The sequence below is a fragment of the Anomaloglossus baeobatrachus genome, chromosome 11, assembly GCF_048569485.1.
Source record: "Anomaloglossus baeobatrachus isolate aAnoBae1 chromosome 11, aAnoBae1.hap1, whole genome shotgun sequence".
NCBI classification, from domain to species: Eukaryota; Metazoa; Chordata; class Amphibia; order Anura; family Aromobatidae; genus Anomaloglossus; species Anomaloglossus baeobatrachus.
The window spans coordinates 24,957,672-24,981,966 of record NC_134363.1 but is presented as its reverse complement, the minus strand read 5'-3'; the positions used below and the strand labels follow the sequence as shown (position 1 = coordinate 24,981,966).

At 47.1% G+C, this 24,295-nt stretch overlaps 1 protein-coding gene across 1 annotated transcript in view; it reads left to right on the top strand.

The window, feature by feature from the left end:
* LOC142256011 (formyl peptide receptor 2-like) overlaps positions 1–23,807 on the top strand; it is a 114,240-nt gene extending 90,433 nt beyond the window's left edge. Inside the window, exon 3 of the mRNA XM_075327498.1 lies at positions 22,158–23,807. Within this exon, the coding sequence (XP_075183613.1) occupies positions 22,158–23,130 (973 nt within the window). The 3' untranslated portion in view covers positions 23,131–23,807. The remainder of the gene's footprint in view (positions 1–22,157) is intronic.
* Positions 23,808–24,295: the final 488 nt, after the last annotated feature.

Below are 24,295 nucleotides of genomic sequence, written 5' to 3'. Positions count from 1 at the left end.
GTCTGACCCCCTGCTGTCCTGTGTCTCCAGCTCTGTGATCTCCAGGATGTCTGACCCAATGCTGTCCTGTGTCTCCAGCTCTGTGATCTCCAGGATGTCTGACCCCCTGCTGTCCTGTGTCTCCATCTCTGTGATCTCCAGGATGTCTGACCCCCTGCTGTCTTGTGTCTCCAGCTCTGTGATCTCAAGGATGTCTGACCCCCTGCTGTCCTGTGTCTCCAGCTCTGTGATCTCCAGGATGTCTGACACCCTTCTGTCCTGTGTCTCCAGCTCTGTGATCTCCAGGATGTCTGACCCCCTGCTGTCCTGTGTCTCCAGCTCTGTGATCTCCAGGATGTCTGACCCCCTGCTGTCCTGTGTCTCCAGCTCTGTGATCTCCAGGATGTCTGACCCCCTGCTGTCCTGTGTCTCCAGCTCTGTGATCTCCAGGATGTCTTACCCCCTGCTGTCCTGTGTCTCCAGCTCTGTGATCTCCAGGATGTCTGACCCCCTGCTGTCCTGTGTCTCCAGCTCTGTGATCTCCAGGATGTCTGACCCCCTGCTGTCCTGTGTCTCCATCTCTGTGATCTCCAGGATGTCTGACCCCCTGCTGTCCTGTGTCTCCAGCTCTGTGATCTCCAGGATGTCTGACCCCCTGCTGTCCTGTGTCTCCAGCTCTGTGATCTCCAGGATGTCTGACCCCCTGCTGTCCTGTGTCTCCATCTCTGTGATCTCCAGGATGTCTGACCCCCTGCTGTCCTGTGTCTCCAGCTCTGTGATCTCCAGGATGTCTGACCCCCTGCTTATAACTGAATAGGATAACTGAAGTGAGCACTAATATATATATTATGAGTGCAAGCCAAAAAATTACATACTATATACGAATAAGGCTGCACATCAAACCTAGATAATAGTATAATGCCTCAAGCATATGGACAAATATTGGAATATACAATGAAAAATGCTACTTGCTAATTTGAACATGTGAATAATGAATTGCATACCTGCCATGAATATTAGGAAAAAGGAGATATTTAGCAATCGCATTGATCAATGTAACTGAGCCCCAAGGCCTCGTCAAGGCATATCTCTATATTGGGGTCCCTAGCTCTGTGACCCTAACTGTGTGTCATCTCATTGCAATTAAAAACTGCTATGGGTGGAGAGGGGTAACTAAGGACTTTCTTATATAGGAGATGGAAAAAACATGGCCGAAAGGGGCGGAGCTGTGTTCACATTCAGAAAAAAAACTACATATAACTGAATAGGATAACTGAAGTGAGCACTAATATATATATTATGAGTGCAAGCCAAAAAATTACATACTATATACGAATAAGGCTGCACATCAAACCTAGATAATAGTATAATGCCTCAAGCATATGGACAAATATTGGAATATACAATGAAAAATGCTACTTGCTAATTTGAACATGTGAATAATGAATTGCATACCTGCCATGAATATTAGGAAAAAGGAGATATTTAGCAATCGCATTGATCAATGTAACTGAGCCCCAAGGCCTCGTCAAGGCATATCTCTATATTGGGGTCCCTAGCTCTGTGACCCTAACTGTGTGTCATCTCATTGCAATTAAAAACTGCTATGGGTGGAGAGGGGTAACTAAGGACTTTCTTATATAGGAGATGGAAAAAACATGGCCGAAAGGGGCGGAGCTGTGTTCACATTCAGAAAAAAAACTACATATAACTGAATAGGATAACTGAAGTGAGCACTAAGTGATCTCCAGGATGTCTGACCCCCTGCTGTCCTGTGTCTCCAGCTCTGTGATCTCCAGGATGTCTGACCCCCTGCTGTCCTGTGTCTCCAGCTCTGTGATCTCCAGGATGGCTGACCCCCTGCTGTCCTGTGTCTCCAGCTCTGGTCCCTGATCATTTACTTGTTCTACCTTTATATTTTCCATTTTTATAAAAATCCTTATTTCTCAGAGATGTAATTTCAGCACTGTCTGTAGGTTGTGGTATGGATGGAGAATAGTCCTACCTTTGGATGCTATGATCTCTGGATGCCAATCTAGAGTCCTCCTGTTGTATGTAATCTGTCCTTCAACAGTTTTTTTTATGTCCTTTAAATCCTCTATTTCTTCGTTTTTCATAAAAATCTTTAGTCCAGATCAATCCAGCTCGCTTTTCTCTTCCGTGGAGTTGAATTTTTCCAGGTTTGGCCTTACTGTGTGCTCATTACAAGGTATAAAATGATGGAAAACTCAGGCACTCATGTTCAATGCTGCTTACTCCTAGGAATGGTGGGCGGATCTCTATCTATCTATCTATCTATCTATCCATTATCTAACTATCTATCTATACATCCATCTTTCTATCTATCTATCTATCCATTATCTATCTGTCTATCTATCTATCTATTCCTCTGTCTATCCATCCATTATCTATCCATCTATCTATCTATCTATCTATCCCTCTATCTATCTATTCCTCTATCTATCCATCCATTATCTATCTATCCTATTTATCTATCTATCTATCTATTCCTCTATCTATTTATTCCTCTATCTATCCATCCATTATCTATTTATCTATCCACCTATCTATCTCTCTATAACTCTATCTATCGATCTATCTATCTATCTCTCTATCCCTCTATCTATCTATTCCTCTATCTATCCATCCATTATCTATCCATCTATCTATTTATTTATCTATCCATCAATTATCTATCTATCTATCTATCTATCCATTATCTATTTATCTATCTGTATATCTATCCCTCGATCTATCTATTCCTCAATCTATCCATCCATTATCTATCTATCCATCTATTTATTCCTCTGTCTATCCATCCATTATCTATCCATCTATCTATCTATCTATCTATCTATCCCTCTATCTATCTATCCATCCATTATCTATCTAGCTATCCATTTATCTATCTCTCCATCCCATTATCTATCTATCTACAGTATCTATCTATCTATTCCTCTATCTATCCATCTGTTTTCTATCCATCTATCTATCTATTTTTTTATCTATCCATCAATTATCTATCTATCCCTCTATCTATCTATCTATCTATCTATCCCTCTATCTATCTATCTATCAAATCAAATCAAATTAAATAAGCTTCATTGGCACGACCAAATACAAATTAGTTTTGCCAAAGCAAGTGTACATTAAGGACTGGGACTGTGGGGATGGTGGGTGGGGACTGTAGGAAGGATGGATGGGGCACATCCAGGGTGGGGACTCTGGGGGCACATCTAGGGTGGGAGCTATGGAAGTCCATGGCTTATGATGGGGCATATCCAGGGTGGGGACTGTAGTAAGGGTAGATGGGGCACATCCATGGTGGGGACTGTGGGGCCACATCTGGGATGGGAGGCTATGAAAGTCCATGACTTATCATAATTCTCTTTCTCGAAGTCTATGACATTCGCTCACATACCACACTGCTATCTCCACTGTGCTATCTTCTTCCCCCAGCAGGATATATGTTTTCTCTTCCTGCTTTATGGAGCTGAAATCCGTGAAGAGATGGGAGAGTCTTCTGAAGTGAGTGTCCCTCCCGCCTCAGGCTATCCGAACTCCTCAGTGGGCGTGGCCAACCACCTGGCTCCGCCCTACCGGGTGTGAACGTCAAGACCTGGGAGGGGTGATTCAGGGTTTTGATGGGTGACTGATGGTACCTTATTAGGGTGGGGTGTGGTGCATGGAACTACCTGTGACTCCTGGCTAGTCCAGGGCGTCACATTCCCCCTTGGTTTAATGCAGACTGTCCGCGGGCTGCCCGACCATCACCGGTTTATTTTTGTGAAAAGATAAGAAAATAGCAAATACAAGTATACTAAACTTTTTACAATGCTTTTAAGCAGACTTTAAATCATCCCTTACGGGAGGCATTCACTTAAACGTTACATAACACTTTTATTAACATGGGAACGGGTCCATGTCCTTCCGATTTCCCACCCTAGCAACCTGAACCCTGATGCTGCCCCTAAGAAATGGGCAGCACCCCTTTTCCCCAGTCCAGAAATAGGAACTTGTCCAGGTCACCCAAGCGGGAACGGGTACGTTGCGTCGCACCCGGAAGTCTTTCAGGGGGCCCCACGACCTGGGGGACCCCTGGCCCCAGAGGATGGTCACCTGTTTACTTAGTGACCGGACCCCTGCCTGCTCTGCTGCGGGTCCTCCCTCCAACCAGCCTCTCCGAAGACTGGCAACACGGGAAGGGTGGTCCAACTTAAACCACTTGGCTCTGGTGCAGCTTCCTCCTGCAGCTTTCCCACAGTCCACCACCGGGCAGCACGAGCCCCCAATGCCTCCTTCACTCATGGGTGACACTGTCCCACAGGACTCCATTTTCAGCTGCCGGCGGTGCGGGTACGACTGCTCCTCCGATCAGATCCTTTAACTTTGGGGGTTAACTGGAATGGGAATCAGCAAAGTCCCAACGGGGACTGGGAACATGGTAGCCGGGATCCGCTACCACATCAACATTCTTCTCCTTTAAGCAGCAATCTCATGGCGCAGCTGCCACTGCTGCGGCTCCCATTACGGAACGTCGGATGCTTGCTCCGGGTCAGCCTGTGTGGGGGACGGACCCAGCCAGAGTCCCTCCGTGCCGGCCACGACTGGCACCTTCGGTAATGAGGGACTCCGCTGTGACGTGGCCTGCTCTGCCGCTTGGCAGCTACATCCCCGTCATGCCTCAGCTTCTAGTCGACGATCGCTTCTGCTGCGGCCGGGATGGAAGCCGAGACGGGAGCCAGGTTGGTGACAAAGGTAAGGCCTGGGGGCCCCAGGTCTGGGCCCTCTACCACAGATGCTGCGGGCTCCACTACCGGTAGCAGGGGTAACGGGTCAGTCGCTGCGTTGGCCGTGGGCATGGGCAGTGAGGGAGGTGGCGTGGTGGACGGCAGCAGGCCGGGCCCCTTAGCCGTATCAACCAATCCCTCGGGGACATAGGGGCATGGGTCGCTTACCCGCTCCTCTGAGACCACCTCCACTTCGTATGCCCAAACGGTTGTGGCCAGGCCCTTCATCTCCGACGTCCACTCCATCATCATGGAGTGGACCTTGGCCTGGAGCTTCTGGTACATTTTGCTGAGTTGCTGTCCAGGAACGTACTCCAGAGAACAATAGAGGAAAATAGTGTTTTTTTTATCAATTGAGATTTGATGTGTTCTTATGCCTGATGGTCCTGAGGACGGGAGCTGAGACTCCAGAAACGCGTAGACCTGTGCAAAATAAAGATCCATTAATCTGAATACCTGAGAAATGATCATTGGCACGGCTTAAAAAAACCCTATTTTCCTCTATTGTTCTCTGTTATCTGCAGTCTGGGTTGCTGCTGCCTTGATCAAAACTTTCCATGCCTGCATAGTAGTTGTGACTTTCACAACTTCACTTGGTGAGTATTACTGCTCCCTGTCTCTACCCCGTGTGTTATTGGGGTAAAACCCTATTGCGCTTCTTCTCCACAGCTTTTTACTCCTCAGGAACGTACTCCGGCAGAGTCCTGGCGTCCCTGCACTTCACAGCGCTAGTTACATGCTGCCATTCTTCACCCGCTCCCCCTTGGTCTTTTCGGGGCACTTCTCTTCCCTTTTGCAGCGCCGCTCTGTTCCCAGGGGGCGGGTCTTCACATTTGCACCCTTTCTCTCGGGGAAGATGACTATGGCGGGAATTTTTCACACCCAAGATGGCGTATTCTCTGATTTTTCAGCGGGACACCACTGACGACAGCTTCGAGGCGCACTTTCTCTTTTCACGTAGTGACTTGCATTGTTTGTCAAACCATTTTTGGTCTTGTTTATTTGTAGGTTTCTTGGGGTTGGTCTTTCTGATGCCTGCTAGCTCTGCCATGATATACAGGATGTTATTAAAGTCATTCACTTCCTGGTTAACTCCTTGTTGGTTTGATGTATAGCGTCTTGAGTTGAAATTTACAAGTAGCTCTTGGATCTTGGTTCTGTTGCTCATGTTGGTGTATTCAGTTGATAACTGTTTAGGCCATTTGTAGGATGGTGGCATAATGTGGAGACTGGTCAGGTGGGGCTTATCTGTGTGTTGCTTGTCCGTGGATCTCATATACAGCAGTATCTGGTTGTAGTCTGACAGGTGAGTTTCGGGGGTGACTTTGAAGGCATTTATTTTTGCTGGGTCCATGTCGGTTATTGTATAATCCACCACACTGCTGCCCATCTGGGAGTTTAGTGGAAATCTCCCTAATGAGTCCCCCCTGATGCGCCCATTCACTATATATAACCCCAAGCTCCGACACAGATTCAACAGGGTTCTGCCGCTTTTATTCACCACTCAGTCAAAGCTGTTTCTTGCTGTCTGTACTTAGTCACTGTAGAAGGGCCCCTCTCCCATTACATATGTATTTCTATCAGGTGACAGGTAGTCCTTCTCTGTACCCATCCTGGCATTGAGGTCTCCGCAGATGAGAACCCTGCCCATGGACTGGAATTGGGCTACCTCCCTCTGTAGGTCTTCTTAGATGTCCGGCTTATAGTATTGGGATGCTGATGGAGGAATGTAGGCTGTGCAGAGGTAGATGTCCTGCTGAGAGGTGATGATGGAGCTGCCTATCCTCATCCAGATATGGCTTTCTCCTCTTTTTATTACCTTAAAGTGATCTTTGATCTCCTCCTTGTTTCATATTAGTTTGCCCCCTGAGCAGCGGCCCTGTTTGGTGTTCTTGTTTTTCTGGGCGGAGACAGAAAATTCCCTATATCCCATGGGTGCCAGGGATTCCTCCTCTGTTCATGCCCATGTCTCCAGCAGGATCTGAATGTCAAAGTTCTTTAGTCTTTGTTTGAAGTCTGGGTCATTTGTCTTGGACCCAAAAGCTGAGGCATTCAATCCTTGAATGTTCCAGCTGCTGATAACTAAGGATGTCATATTTGGTCGATATACCCTATAATGAAGAAAGATTTTCATAGGACATAACAGGTTCTTGTGGTAGAGGATTTGGGTGGCATGTTTTAAGGATTGTGGATTGTCGTGTGTTTCCATTGTGTGGCATGTGGCCTCCTGTGCCCTTTCTGTGGACTCTCACTATGGATTGCTGTGTGTTGCCATTGTGTGGCATGTGGTCTCCTGTGCCCTATCTATCTATCTATCTATCTGCCTATCTATCTATCCATCCATTATCTATCTATCTATCTATCTATCTATCTATCTATCTATCTATCTATCTATCCCTCTATCTATCCCCCTATCTATCCCTCTATCTATCTATCTATCTATCTATCCATCCATTATCTATCTATCTATCTATCTATCCCTTTATCTATCCATTATCTATCTATCCATCTATCGATCTATCTATCCATTCATTATCTATCTATCTATCTATCCATCCATTATTTATCTACCGATCTATCTATCCATCCATTATTTATCTATCTTTCTATCTACCCATATATCTATCTATTCATCCATTATCTATCCATCTTTCTACTACCTATCCATCCATTAACTATCTATCTATACATCTATCTATCTATCTATCTATCCATTATCTATCTCTCTATCCATCTATCTATCTATCTATCCATCCATTATCTATCTATGTGTCACAGGCGGGGGGTGCGCTGCTCAACAGTGCTCGCGGCTCGGGTCCGGCGCTGCGACTGCTCGGTGGCTCGAGCGGTGGGCCGGATACAGGAACTCGAGCGGCGCTCCTCGACCGTGGGTGAAAGGGGGATTGATTGTTGAGCTGTAGTCTGTGACACGACCCACGGTTTGTGGTGATAATGGGACACCACCGCTGCTCTGGACGGGGATCCCGGGAGCGATGACAGGGAGCAGCTGAGATGTTTCTCTCCCCTCCGTGGGTAGGGGGATTTGGTGGTCCCGGGGCCCGGTGATGTGGGCTGGAAGGTGGATGCTGGGAGTTGGGGAGGTGCAGGGTCGCGGGGCAGCGCGGTGCCAGGCGGCACAGTGGTACTCACTCAGCCAGTAATGTACACGGAGTCTCTGGTCAAACAAACATTAAGGAATAACGTTTGGAACTCCATTCTATGTCTGAACTGGGTGCAAAAAACCTTTTTCACATTTCATTCTTACAAATAGCTATTGAATTTTTCATGTCAGTATTCACACAGCAGTTTCTGCTATTACATGTATTCCCCTTCCATAGTCACTGGTGTGCATACCTTATCTCCCCATAGTGATGTTTTTTAGGTTTTTTGTACCCAGTTCAGACATGGAATGGAGTTCCAAACGTTATTCCTTAATGTTAGTAGTTTTTCGTTTGTGAACCCTCCCCATACACACCTATTGCCAATCCACATCGTATATATAGCCTGGGTCTCCGCTTCCCATACACGGTAAGTTTTTTAACTGCATGAGAGGACACATACAAGCTAGGGACCCCAACGTAGAGAAATACTTTGGCGTAGTGTTGGGGCTCTATTGTATTGATCAATTCAGTAGCTAAATTTCTCTTTATTCATATATTCATGGCAGTAATGCAGGTTCCATTTTTCACATTTCATTCTTACAAATAGCTATTGAATTTTTCATGTCAGTATTCACACAGCAGTTTCTGCTATTACATGTATTCCCCTTCCATAGTCACTGGTGTGCATACCTTATCTCCCCATAGTGATGTTTTTTAGGTTTTTTGCACCCAGTTCAGACATAGAATGGAGTTCCAAACGTTATTCCTTAATGTTAGTAGTTTTTCGTTTGTGAACCCTCCCCATACACACCTATTGCCAATCCACATCGTATATATAGCCTGGGTCTCCGCTTCCCATACACGGTAAGTTTTTTAACTGCATGAGAGGACACATACAAGCTAGGGACCCCAACGTAGAGAAATACTTTGGCGTAGTGTTGGGGCTCTATTGTATTGATCAATTCAGTAGCTAAATTTCTCGTTATTCATATATTCATGGCAGTAATGCAGGTTCCATTTTTCACATTTCATTCTTACAAATAGCTATTGAATTTTTCATGTCAGTATTCACACAGCAGTTTCTGCTATTACATGTGTTCCCCTTCCATAGTCACTGGTGTGCATACCTTATCTCCCCTCTGGTCAAAGAAACGGCTGGATGGATGGGTCCCATAGATGGCTGCGGTGGTCACTCCCGGTAGGTTGGCGGTGACTGTCTCTCCCTGCACCTTGGATGTGTTGTCGGCTCCGATGGCTTCCCACCGGTAGCCCGCTCCCCAGCCGAGTGGTTGCTAGAGGAGCTCCCTTTTGCCCGCAGGCTCTGGCCCTGGGAACTCTAGCTGTGGCGGTAGCTGTATTTCCCTTTACGGTTGAGCGGTTGCCTTCAGTCTGGTCTTTGTGGCTGAAGAACCCCGGAGGTTCCCGTCGCTGACGGATTTGACTGGTTTAACGGCAACTCCAAGCCTGGTTGGAGTCCGTAGACCCTGCCGAGTGGTGCTGGCTTTTCTTCTTTTCTTCGCTCCCCGATCCGGTACCAACAGACCACTGCCCGACCCCGGTCCTTACGGTTGTGCGTCAATCGGCCTCGCCTGCAGACGGTCATCACCGTCTGCCAAACTTGCTGTATGTGCTCGGGCCACGTACCCGGACACGGTCAGTCTGAAGCTCCACTACCACTTCCCTCAACTGTCAAACTCCACTTCCAAACTCAACTGAACTCCTTTTCCCGCCTCCAGGGCTTTGAACTCCTCGATGAGCGGGGCCAACCGCCTGGCTCCGCCCCACCTGGTGTGGACATCAGCCCCTGGAGAGAGGCAACAAGGATTTTTGTGTGACTGGTGTGCCTAACCGGGGTGTGGGGTGTGTTTTTGTAGTTCCTGTGACGTCCTGGCTTGTCCAGGGCGCCACAGATAGATAGATAGATAGATAGTGGATGGATAGGTAGATAGATAGATAGATAGATAGATAGATAGATAATGGATAGATAGATTTCACATGGGCACTACCGATTAATCTAAAGAAAACCAACATTATGGTGTTCCAAAAGAAAAAAAGGAGATTTGACCAGCATCCTCCATTTATCCTAAACAGCTGCACTCTTACAGGAACGGACAAATACACCTACTTGGGCCTGGAAATTCACCAGTCAAGGAGCTTCAAACAAGCCATAGGGACCCTGAAAAACAAGGCCTGCAAAACCTTTTATGCCATCTGAAGGAAATTGTTTCATCTTAAGCCACCAGTGAGGGTCTGGCTAAAAATCTTTGATTCCATCATCGCCCCAATCCTCCTGTATGGCAGCGAAGTGTGGGGCTCTCAAACTCACCCAGATAGGTCAAGGTGGGATTCCAGCCCAACAGAAATATTTAACCTGGAATTCTGTAAGCACCTTCTCCAGGTCCATCGAAGCACTTCCAACAGTGCCTGTCGAGCCGAGCTGGGCAGATTCCCTCTACACCTAGCAGCTCTGAAAAAGTCACTATCATTTCAGGCTCATCTACAGAGTAGCAATCCAAGCTCCCATCACCACAAAGCTCTGATATACATACGTGGGCCAGATGAACCAGGACCCCTAGCACAGCTCTCCCAAACCCAAGTGGACAAAATGACCAATCACAGCAGCCTGACAAGAACCAGAATCAGGAAGATGGTAGATGAGGGCCAGGAGAGGTATGTCAATGACTGGAGGACCGACATCAACATCTCACAGAAACTGACCACGTACCAGAGACTACAGAGAGACTACAGACTGGCCCCATATCTGGAAAAACTCCCGGATCCCAGAGACCGCAGAACCCTGAGCCGATATAGACTCAGTGCCCACAGTCTAGCTATCGAATCCGGCCAACACAAGCAGAGCTACAAGCCCAGGGAGGACAGACTGTGCCAACACTGTGACCTGGAGGCCCTGGAGGATGAAACCCACTTCTTGCTACACTGCACCAAGTACTCAGCAGTGAGGGACACTCACTTCAGGAGACTCTCCCATCTCTTCCCGTATTTTAGCTCCATAAAGCAGGAAGAGAAAACATATATCCTGCTGGGGGAAGAGAGCACAGTGGAGATAGCAGCGCGGTATGTGAGCGAATGTCATAGACTTCCAGAAAGAGAACTATGATAAGCCATGGACTTCCATAGCCTCTCATCCCAGATGTGGCCCCCCAGATCCCACCCTGGATATGCCCCATCCATCCTTACTACAGTCCCCACCCTGGATATGCCCCATCCACCGTTACTACAGTCTCTACCCTGGATATGCCCCACCATAAGCCATGGACTTCCATACCTCCCACCCTAGATGTGCCCCCAGAGTCCCCACCCTGGATGTGCCCCATCCATACTCCCTACAGTCCCCACCCTGGATGTGCCCCATTCATTCTTCCTACAATCCCCACCCACCATCCCCACTGTCCCAGTCCCTAATGTACACTTGCTTTGGCAAAACTAATTTGTATGTGGTCGTGCCAATAAAGCTTATTTGATTTGATTTGATAGATAGATAGATAATGGATGGATAGATAGATAAATAGATAGATAGATAGATAGATGGATAGATAATGGATGGATAAATTGAGGAATAGATAGATAGATGTATAGATAGATGTGGTCTATTTCTCTAGATAGATACTGTAGATGGATAGCTAGATAGATAGATAGATAATGGATAGATAGATAAAAAAGGATAGATAGATAGATAGACAGGCAGACCGATGTCAAACACATATATAATGTCCCACCTCCCTGGAAATTCTAAGCTGCCACTCTTTAGTGACTTTCATGTGGCACTAAAGGGTGCCTAGCCTTGTATTTTGCACAAAAAAAATAAAAATAAATAATTAAAAAAAAGTGACGTGGAGTTCCCCCCATTTTTGATAGCCAGCTAGGGTAAAGCAGATGGCTGCAGCCTGTAGACCACAGCTGGCAGCTTTACCTTGGTTGGGGATCCAATTTGAAGGGGCTCCAGGTTCTCTTTTATAATTATTAGTGATGAGCGAGTACTAAAAAGCTCGGGTGCTCGAAGCTCGGGCCGAGCCTCCCAAGATACTCGTGTACTCGGCCCGAGCAACGAGCCCAATGTTATCCTATGGGAGACCCGAGTATTTTTGTGAAATGACCTCCCGGCAGCATGGAGAAACCCTAAAAATGTCACAAAAGTCTCAGAAGAGTGCTCAAATGACATGGCAACAGCATGGGGAAGACCACTTGAAGCATTTATCACTCAAAAGTCACAGCTGTGAACAATTTTGTCCGCGTTTTACGCCATTTTTACGGACTCACCAGAAAACCTTCCAAAATGACCCCAAAATGATTTTTCATGGCGGAAATGTTAAGGGCACATACCCAATAGTGAGATAGAGCTGGTGTATGTTACTTTTTGAGATCAATACATGAAAGATTTTACGTGAAAACATTGTGTGGCACTCCGATGTCCCTGAGAAGAGACGTACATGAAGGCCTCTTGAGTCTAATGTGCCCATTTTGAGGAAGTGAGTCTTTGTAGTATTTTCCTTTGCCAGGGCAGTCCTAAATTGTGAGGTTCACCAATGCCCCTGCATACAGACGTGCATGAGGGCCTCAAAACATTAAGTGTCCATTGTCAGGAAGTGGGTGTATTATAGTATAGCCCTTAGGCAGGGCAGCCAAAAATTGGGAGGCTCCACATTGTCCCTGGGTAGAGACGTGCATGATGGCCTTTAAACCTGAAGTGCCCATTGTAAGGAAGTGGGTCTATTTCAGTATAGCCCTTTGCCAGGGCAGCCAAAAATTGGGAGGCTCCACATTGTCCCTGGGTAGAGACGTGCATGAGGGCCTCAAAACATTAAGTGTCCATTTTAAGGAAGTGGGTGTATTTCAGTATAGCCCTTAGGCAGGGCAGCCAAAAATTGGGAGGCTCCACATTGTCCCTGGATAGAGACGTGCATGATGGCCTTTAAACCTGAAGTGCCCATTGTAAGGAAGTGGGTCTATTTCAGTATAGCCCTTTGCCAGGGCAGCCAAAAATTGGGAGGCTCCACATTGTCCCTGGGTAGAGACGTGCATGAGGGCCTCAAAACATTAAGTGTCCATTGTCAGGAAGTGGGTGTATTATAGTATAGCCCTTAGGCAGGGCAGCCAAAAATTGGGAGGCTCCACATTGTCCCTGGGTAGAGACGTGCATGATGGCCTTTAAACCTGAAGTGCCCATTGTAAGGAAGTGGGTCTATTTCAGTATAGCCCTTTGCCAGGGCAGCCAAAAATTGGGAGGCTCCACATTGTCCCTGGGTAGAGACGTGCATGAGGGCCTCAAAACATTAAGTGTCCATTTTAAGGAAGTGGGTGTATTTCAGTATAGCCCTTAGGCAGGGCAGCCAAAAATTGGGAGGCTCCACATTGTCCCTGGATAGAGACGTGCATGATGGCCTTTAAACCTGAAGTGCCCATTGTAAGGAAGTGGGTCTATTTCAGTATAGCCCTTTGCCAGGGCAGCCAAAAATTGGGAGGCTCCACATTGTCCCTGGGTAGAGACGTGCATGAGGGCCTTTAAACCTGAAGTGCCCATTGTAAGGAAGTGGGTCTATTTCAGTATAGCCCTTTGCCAGGGCAGCCAAAAATTGGGAGGCTCCACATTGTCCCTGGGTAGAGACGTGCATGAGGGCCTTTAAACCTGAAGTGCCCATTGTAAGGAAGTGGGTCTATTTCAGTATAGCCCTTTGCCAGGGCAGCCAAAAATTGGGAGGCTCCACATTGTCCCTGGGTAGAGACGTGCATGAGGGCCTCAAAACATTAAGTGTCCATTTTAAGGAAGTGGGTGTATTATAGTATAGCCCTTAGGCAGGGCAGCCAAAAATTGGGAGGCTCCACATTGTCCCTGGGTAGAGACGTGCATGATGGCCTTTAAACCTGAAGTGCCCATTGTAAGGAAGTGGGTCTATTTCAGTATAGCCCTTTGCCAGGGCAGCCAAAAATTGGGAGGCTCCACATTGTCCCTGGGTAGAGACGTGCATGAGGGCCTCAAAACATTAAGTGTCCATTTTAAGGAAGTGGGTGTATTTCAGTATAGCCCTTAGGCAGGGCAGCCAAAAATTGGGAGGCTCCACATTGTCCCTGGATAGAGACGTGCATGATGGCCTTTAAACCTGAAGTGCCCATTGTAAGGAAGTGGGTCTATTTCAGTATAGCCCTTTGCCAGGGCAGCCAAAAATTGGGAGGCTCCACATTGTCCCTGGGTAGAGACGTGCATGAGGGCCTTTAAACCTGAAGTGCCCATTGTAAGGAAGTGGGTCTATTTCAGTATAGCCCTTTGCCAGGGCAGCCAAAAATTGGGAGGCTCCACATTGTCCCTGGGTAGAGACGTGCATGACGGCCTTTAAACCTGAAGTGCCCATTGTAAGGAAGTGGGTCTATTTCAGTATAGCCCTTTGCCAGGGCAGCCAAAAATTGGGAGGCTCCACATTGTCCCTGGGTAGAGACGTGCATGAGGGCCTCAAAACATTAAGTGTCCATTTTAAGGAAGTGGGTGTATTATAGTATAGCCCTTAGGCAGGGCAGCCAAAAATTGGGAGGCTACACGTTGTCCCTGGGTAGAGACGTGCATGAGGGCCTCAAAACATTGTTCCCATTGCAAAGGAGCGGGTCTCCTGTCGTTGTAATGTCCATTCTGCAAAGAATGGGCGAAAAAATTTACCACTGGGGGTATACCTGAAACAAAGACCTAACTATTGTAACGGTCATCATGATGGCGCATGAGGAGAAGGAGGAGCAGTCCAGCGATTATCCAAAGTCGAGAAGTGTACCCATGGGTGAGTGGAGGTACATGGCAAACTTTAAATTCCGCTCTCATTTGCTGGTGGTGTGGTGAAGTCTGGCCCAATCCAACCCTTGTTCATCTTTATCAGAGTCAGCCTGTCAGCATTTTCAGTTGACAGGCGGGTGCGTTTATCTGTAATGATTCCACCTGCGGCACTAAAAACACGCTCTGACAAAACGCTAGCAGCAGGGCAGGCCAGGACTTCCAAGGCGTAGAGAGCCAATTCATGCCACGTGTCCAGCTTGGATACCCAATAATTGTAAGGCACAGAGGAATGTCGGAGTACAGTTGTTCGATCTGCAAGGTACTCCTTCAGCATCTGGGCAAACTTAGGATTTCTTGTGGCACTACCCCGCACCTCAGGGGCTGTGGTACGTGAGGGGCTGAGAAAACTGTCCCACATCTTAAAGACTGTTCCCCTACCTCTGGCGGATTGGACTTGTGCCTCTCTCGGCTGTACGCCTCGGTTGTCCACTGATTCCTGACCTATGCCGCTAGCGTTTTGTGAGGGGAATGCTTTGCCTACTTCCGTGAGTATGGCCTTCCGAAACTGCTGCATTTTGGTTGACCTCTCATCCACGGGAATAAGAGACAAAAAGTTCTCCTTGTAGCGTGGGTCTAACAGTGTTACCAACCAGTAATGATTGTCGGCCAAGATGTTCTTAACGCGAGGGTCACGAGACAGGCAGCTTACCATAAAGTCAGCCATGTGCGCCAGACTCTTAACAGCCAGGACTTCAGTAGCCTGACCAACAAGATGACTGAACATGCTGTCCTCCTCCTCCTCCTCCTCCTCCTCCTCCTCATCTACCCTGTCCTCTGGCCAGCCACGCTGAATCGAGGATATGACTGGTGTGCATGTCATATCCTCAATTTGGCCGGAGAGTTGCTCCATGTCTTCATCCTCCTCCTCGTCATAGTCCTCCACTGCACGTTGTGATGAGACGAGGCTGGGCTGTGTGTTATCACCCACACCCACTACTGTTTCTTGCTGCAACTCATCGCGCTCCGCCTGCAATGCATCATGTTTGTTTTTCAGCAGGGACCGTTTTAGAAGGCAGAGTAGCGGTATGGTGACGCTAATAATGGCGTCATCACCACTCACCATCTTGGTGGAGTCCTCAAAGTTTTGGAGGATGGTACATAGGTCTGACATCCATCTCCACTCCTCAGGTGTTATGTGTGGAGTTTGACCCATTTCCCGACGGCTTAGGTGATGCAGGTACTCAACAACTGCCCTCTTCTGCTCACATATCCTGACCAACATGTGCAGAGTTGAATTCCAACGCGTGGGGACATCACACACCAGTCTGTGAGCCGGAAGATGCAAACGGCGCTGAAAGCCGGCAAGGCCGGCTGAAGCAGTAGGTGACTTTCGAAAATGTGCAGACAGGCGGCGAACTTTTACCAGCAGATCAGACAGCTCTGGGTATGACTTTATAAACCGCTGAACCACGAGGTTGAGCACATGGGCCACGCATGGAACATGTGTCAGCTGGCCTCGCCTCAAAGCCGCCACCAGGTTCCGGCCATTGTCACAAACGACCTTTCCTGGCTTTAGGTTCAGAGGTGTGAGCCAGTGATCTGCCTGCTGTTTCAGAGCTGTCCACAGCTCTTCTGCATTGTGGGGTTTGTCACCTATGCAGATTAGCTTCAGCACAGCCTGTTGCCGCTTCGCCGAGGCAGTGCTGCAGTGCTTCCAGCTTGTGACTGGTGTGGAGGGCACAGTGGATGAGGATGCGCAGGAGGAGGAGGAGGCTGAAGAGCATGACATTCCGGAGCTGTAGAGTGTGGGTGAAACACTGACTGAGGTAGGGCCTGCAAACCTTGGTGTGGGAAGGACGTGTTCCGTCCCTCGCTCAGACTGGGTCCCAGCTTCCACAATATTAACCCAGTGTGCCGTCAACGAGATGTAGCGGCCTTGCCCACAAGCACTTGTCCACGTGTCTGTGGTTAGGTGGACTTTGGGTGAAACAGCGTTGTTCAGGGCACGTGTGATGTTTTGTGACACGTGGTTATGCAACGCGGGGACGGCACACCGGGAGAAATAGTGGCGGCTGGGGACCGAGTAACGTGGGACAGCTGCCGCCATCAGGTCACGGAATGCTTCTGTCTCCACCAGCCTAAAAGGCAACATTTCCAGCGCAAGCAGTCGCGAAATGTTAGCATTTAGAACTGTGGCATGTGGGGTGTTGGCAGTGTATTTGCGCCTGCGTTCAAAGGTTTGCTCAATGGATAACTGAACGCTGCGCTGGGACAAGGACGTGCTTGATGATGGTGTTCTTTCTGCGTAGGCAACTGCAGGTGCAGGAGTGGAGGAGGCTTGTTCGCAGGCAGCATGGACAGAGGATTGGCTCGCATGCACAACCAGCGAAGACGTAGCAGTGACATCAGCAAGCACTGCTCCTCGACTCTGTTGTACTTCCCACAAAGTCGGGTGCTTGGCTGACATGTGCCTGATCATGCTGGTGGTGGTCAGGCTGCTAGTTTTGGTACCCCTGCTGATGCTGGCACGGCAGGTGTTGCAAATGGCCTTTTTTGAATCATCTGGATCCAACTTAAAAAACTGCCAGACTCGTGAAGACCTAACATTTGTACAGGCACCTTGTGTCGTCGTGTTGTTACGGGGAACGGTTGCCTGACTTCTGCCTGGGGCCACCACCCTGCTTCTTACTGCCTGTTGTGATGCTACGCCTCCCTCCCCCTGTGCACTGCTGTCCTCGCTCTGCATATCCTCCTGCCAGGTTGGGTCAGTTACTGGATCATCCACCACGTCGTCTTCCTCTTCCGCACCCTGCTCCTCCTCCTGACTTGCTGACAATTGTGTCTCATCATCGTCCACCACTTGTTGAGACACGTTGCCAACTTCGTGAGAACGTGGCTGCTCAAATATTTGGCTATCTGTACAGACGATCTCCTCATGACCCACTTCAATATGAGCTGGCGAGAGGCCAGAATGTGTGAATGGAAACGTGAACAGCTCTTCCGAGTGTCCAAGTGTGGGATCATTAATGTCCGAGGAGGACGTGTACTCAGCCTGGTGGTAGGAAGGAGGATCAGGTTCAGAAATGTGCGGTGCAGTATCACGGCTACTGACACTTGACCGTGTGGAAGACAGAGTGTTTGTGGTGGTGCCAATCTGACTGGAAGCATTATCCGCTATCCAACTAACAACCTGTTGACACTGGTCTTGGTTCAAGAGCGGTGTACTGCTGCGGTCCCCAAGAATTTGGGACAGGACGTGCGAGCGACTAGATGTGGCCCTTTGTTGTGGCGAAATTAGAGCTTGCCCACGACCTCGGCCTCTGCCTGCACCACCATCACGTCCACTTCCTTGTTCCTTGCCAATGCCCTTGCGCATTTTGCAATGCTGTGCACTGCTGACGTGTATATTCACTACTTGTGCGTTATATCAAAGTTTCTGGAAATTGCACACAAGTGCACCTGTACGCTGCCACCAACAGGCACACACGTGCGGTTTTAAAAACCAAGCACGGACGCAATAATAACCTAACACAGGTTTTAGGAGCAAAAATTAAGAACTCTGACACTATCAGCCACTGCTGACTGACGTGTATTATACACTACACTTGTGCGTTATATAATAGTTTGGTAAACGCACACCAGTGCACCTGTACGCTGCCACCAACAGGCACACACGTGCGGTTTTAAAAACCAAGCACGGACGCAATAATAACCTAACACAGGTTTTAGGAGCAAAAATTAAGAACTCTGACACTATCAGCCACTGCTGACTGACGTGTATTATACACTACACTTGTGCGTTATATAATAGTTTGGTAAACGCACACCAGTGCACCTGTACGCTGCCACCAACAGGCACACACGTGCGGTTTTAAAAACCAAGCACGGACGCAATAATAACCTAACACAGGTTTTAGGAGCAAAAATTAAGAACTCTGACACTATCAGCCACTGCTGACTGACGTGTATTATACACTACACTTGTGCGTTATATAATAGTTTGGTAAACGCACACCAGTGCACCTGTACGCTGCCACCAACAGGCACACACGTGCGGTTTTAAAAACCAAGCACGGACGCAATAATAACCTAACACAGGTTTTAGGAGCAAAAATTAAGAACTCTGACACTATCAGCCACTGCTGACTGACGTGTATTATACACTACACTTGTGCGTTATATAATAGTTTGGTAAACGCACACCAGTGCACCTGTACGCTGCCACCAACAGGCACACACGTGCGGTTTTAAAAACCAAGCACGGACGCAATAATAACCTAACACAGGTTTTAGGAGCAAAAATTAAGAACTCTGACACTATCAGCCACTGCTGACTGACGTGTATTATACACTACACTTGTGCGTTATATAATAGTTTGGTAAACGCACACCAGTGCACCTGTACGCTGCCACCAACAGGCACACACGTGCGGTTTTAAAAACCAAGCACGGACGCAATAATAACCTAACACAGGTTTTAGGAGCAAAAATTAAGAACTCTGACACTATCAGCCACTGCTGACTGACGTGTATTATACACTACACTTGTGCGTTATATAATAGTTTGGTAAACGCACACCAGTGCACCTGTACGCTGCCACCAACAGGCACACACGTGCGGTTTTAAAAACCAAGCACGGACGCAATAATAACCTAACACAGGTTTTAGGAGCAAAAATTAAGAACTCTGACACTATCAGCCACTGCTGACTGACGTGTATTATACACTACACTTGTGCGTTATATAATAGTTTGGTAAACGCACACCAGTGCACCTGTACGCTGCCACCAACAGGCACACACGTGCGGTTTTAAAAACCAAGCACGGACGCAATAATAACCTAACACAGGTTTTAGGAGCAAAAATTAAGAACTCTGACACTATCAGCCACTGCTGACTGACGTGTATTATACACTACACTTGTGCGTTATATAATAGTTTGGTAAACGCACACCAGTGCACCTGTACGCTGCCACCAACAGGCACACACGTGCGGTTTTAAAAACCAAGCACGGACGCAATAATAACCTAACACAGGTTTTAGGAGCAAAAATTAAGAACTCTGACACTATCAGCCACTGCTGACTGACGTGTATTATACACTACACTTGTGCGTTATATAATAGTTTGGTAAACGCACACCAGTGCACCTGTACGCTGCCACCAACAGGCACACACGTGCGGTTTTAAAAACCAAGCACGGACGCAATAATAACCTTCTAACAGGTTTTTTTGGGGAGCGACAATTACAGTACAGACAAGTCAGACACTATCTGGACTGTTTTACACTGTGTACACCAGCCCCAGATATGAAGGCTGGTATACGGTCACCACTACCCTGCCTGCCTGCCTGCCTGTATACTGCTACAATAGTCCTGACAAGGACTCTTTTGGTCACTAGCCTGTATTCAGACCTGGCTATACCCTGCCTGTATATAGCAACAATAGTCCTGAGAAGGACTCTGCTACTGTACTCCGACCTGGCTATACCCTGCCTGCCTGTATACAACTAGAATAGTCCTGAGAAGGACTTTTGGTCACACTGTTTGCAGCCCTGCAACTGAAAAAGCTATAAAGGGCCGCAAAGCTTTCCCTGAATCAGCGACACTCTCCCTACACTCACTGTCAGAATAGCTGTGAGCAGAGCACAGCGCGCCGGCCGATATAAAGGCTCGGTGACGCTGTGCAGGCCGGCCAATCACTGCAATTCCACAACTAACAGGGCTGTGGCATTGCAGTGGTCTGCCAGCCAATCCCTGCATGAGGGCTGGCTCTCAAAAGAGCGCCAACATGCAGAAATGAAGACCACGAGTAAAGCACGAGTATCGCGAGATTACTCGGTCCCCGCCGAGCAGCCCGAGTACAGTGATACTCGTGCGAGTACCGAGTAGTGACAAGCATGCTCGCTCATCACTAATAATTATTTAAAAATAAATAATAAAAAAAATGGGGTTCCCCCAAATTGGTTCATCAGCCAAGGTAAAGCGGACAGCTGTGGTCTGGTATTCTCAGGGTGGGAAGGGCCATAGTTTTTGGCCCTTTCCAGCCTAAAAATAGCAGGCCACAGTCGCCCCAGAAGTGGCGCATCCGTTAGATGCACTAATCCTGGTGCTTCGCCCCAGCTTATCCCGTTGCCCTGATGCGGTGGCAAACGGGGTAATAAATGGGGTTAATACCATATGTGTAATATCACCTTACATCAAGCCCAGCAGTTTGTGATGTCATGGCGTCTATCAGATATCCGACATCACCAACTGTTAGTAATGAAAGTAGAAAAAAAAATAGACGACAAAAGAAAAAAAAAAGTTGAAAAAACACTCTCCAAAACATTCCCTCTTTCACCAATTTATTGTAAAGAATAAAAAAAATCCTGTAATACATTTTGGAAGTCCCACGATGACTCTGGGCCTTCTAGAATAGGGGGGGCATGCTCAGGGAACGTGTCCCCCCTTTTCTAGAAGTACAGACCCTCCATGTGAGGAGTGTGGGTGCAAAGAATCTGCACCTACCCTCCCTGGGTCACAGCAGCAAAGTGCGTGCAGCCAGCGCAGCTCTACATTCGCTCTCACTGAAAACAAGAAGCTGAGTTGAGTCTGACAGATGCGCTCTGCACATGCGCATAGCATTCATTGTGAAGAAAGAGGGAAGTGAGGGATCAGTGCTGCAAAAAGGTAAAAACAGCGGGGGAACGCCGGGAGACACCGCGAGGGTATGGGGGGTGGCTTAGCTGGACCCAGGGAGAAGTTTTCTGTCGCATGTGTCATGGCACATGCGACAGAAATCAGAGGAAGAGGGTGAATGCGGGCGACGCATTAGTGTGCGTCCATTCACCTTGGATGAATCAGGAGGGAGCAGAAATGCAGTGAGGCACCTTCTACAGGCTGTTCCCATACTGTTTCTGCCTTTTGCCATCCATTTCAGCCTCTTCCCCAGTCACCACAGCTCACCAACGGGTCCAACATGATATTATTCTGCTTTCCCATAGACTTGCATTGGGGGCCGAATATTCGCGAATACTGGAATAGCGGCGATGTCTTCGACGGACATTCGGCAAAGCAAATAATAGGGTATTCAATCATCCCTATTTATTATTCCTTGTCAGTCTTTTTATTTCATGTTGATAAAGTATCATTTATTGTGTTGCTCCTGATCCTCTGTGAATACTTTCTTTTCTCTGCTTAGCGGTAATGTAAAGTGTCAGCTCCGCTGGGGCAGGGGCAGGGCCGCCAGCTGCTTCAGCATCACTGTACCTTGTATCACATCCCCTGTGGACACAGCACAGATGCACATTACAGATTGTGATGAGACCACAAGAGATTGTATTCATGGTACAGTGCAGCTGAGGCAACTGGAGGACGTGCAGCCCTAAACAGTTACTAGAAGACCGGCATGGAGGACGTCTCAACTTCTACCCCCAACCCACCCACCCGGCAAAGGTGACCCCTCTAAGGTAGACATATATGGCAACATAAATTATTAGCTTTCCTAACATCTACCCTATCCTTTCTTTTCAGGTCTTCTGACGATGACGACGATCCTTATTATTATCCTAGGATTATAAAGAAGACGTCAATTACATTATTCAGCATTGTTTTTGCTCTCGGGATTATCGGTAATGGATTAGTCATCTGGATTGCCGGACTCAGGATGAAGAAGACGATCAGTGCCGTGTGGTTCCTCCACCTGGCCATCGCGGACTTCCTGTGCTGTGCGTCTCTGCCTCTGAGAATTGTTGAGTGGGCAGCACCTTTCTCTTTCCCCCCGGATCCTGCATATTGCGTAGTGAACATTTTTCTGTTTAATCTAAACATGACCACCAGTGTTCTCCTCCTGACGACCATGAGTATTGACCGCTGGGTGTCCGTCATGTGGCCATTCTGGGCCAAAATTCATAGAACCTGTAATGTGGTGAGAATCTCTGCAGCGATCATCTGGGGGCTGAGCCTCATTGTAGCGGGTGTACTGTATTACGTGTATAGATACCGAGTAGGTGAGGTAAGTGAATGGTGTGTATTTCATGATTATATAGTTCCTTTAAACAAAAAGTTACATCACACTATGCAGCTGCTCAGATTAATCATAATGTGTGTGATCCCTTTTCTCATCATCGTCACCTCTTATGTCACAATTTTCTACAAGATTAGAAAAAGTAAGAGATCCCAGAGATCTCAGAGATCCTCCAGGATCATCACCGCTGTTATATTGTGTTTCTTCATCTGCTGGTTTCCATATTACATATTCCCACTGATACCAGAATATTATTATATAGATAACTTTCTATTCTTTATAATACAGACCTTTATGTCCACCCTGGCTTGTCTTAACAGCTGCATGAATCCAATCATTTATGTATTTATGGGACCGGGTTTCCGACAAGGTTTCTTCAGATCTGTCCCCGCCAGGGTAGAAAGAGCCTTAAGTGAACATCCTAATGACCTGTGCAGAGAAGGAGAAGATGCGGGAAATACTCGCTCTACTGATGTGTAATGTATATTCCTGTAATCTCCTGTATGTGACACCTATTAACCCCTTGAAGATTTGGACATTTATTTTTCCACTTTCTTTCCTTCCTCCTCTCATTCATGAACCACAACATGTTATTTTCCATCCTCATAACCTAATGGGGGATTGTTTTTTACAGTATACTTTCACATTTTTAAATTCGTTCTTCCTTTAACCACATAATGTGCTGTAAAAAAAGGTGAAAATAAATCTTAAGTGAAGTGAAATGGTTAAAAAAAATCTGTAATTCCTCCGTATTTCTTTGGGCTTAATTTTTACTGTATTGTTACCCGGCAGTGCGATTCTCCCGGACATGACCTCTATGGTAATTACAGATGAACGGATCGATCTGCGGTGATTGAGTTAGTGTCAAATTTCCTGTAATTCATATGAATTTAACCCCTTCATAATACTGCCATTTCCCTCGTTTTCACTTTTGTTTTTTACTCCCCTTCTTCATAGAGCCATAACTTTTTTATTTTTTCCAAGAATATGGCCATAAGAGGGCTTGTTTTATGTGGAACAAGTTGTACTTTTGAATGACTCCACTCATTTTACCATAAAGTGTACTGGAAAATGGGGAAAAATTGTGCTAAAAAAAGTGCAGTTCACAAGTGCTTCTTTTTATTATTATTTATCATGTTCACTATATGGTAAATCTAACAGGTTATGCTTCTCCAAGACAGTACAAGCTCGGAGATAGCAAACATTCTCCTGAGCACCTGTGATTCAGTGATGCAGAGCTTTATCCCAGATATATAATATAGGAGATATCAAACAAGTATAGATTTTTTTTTATAGAATTGGTGAAATAATCATAGATATTTGTCCCTCCCCCAAAAAATGGGGAATTTGTTGTTATTTTCTGAGAACAGAAACGTTCTCACTTTTCGGGATCTGAGGCTTTGATGACTTATTTTTTGAGCCCTGATCTGTTGCCATTTTTGAGCCTGCATCAAAAGCAGGGATGTGACCTTGGACATACCAGTAAATAGAAAGTCGTAAAGGGGTTAATGAGAGCAATAAAGTAGTAGGAGGATAGGAGTAGTAGTCTGCTCTGCTGGTAATGGAATCAAGAAATCCAGAAGCTGTATTCAGGATAGAACAATGTGATTCATTCTTTTCAGGTTTCGATGCTTAAACAGCTTCT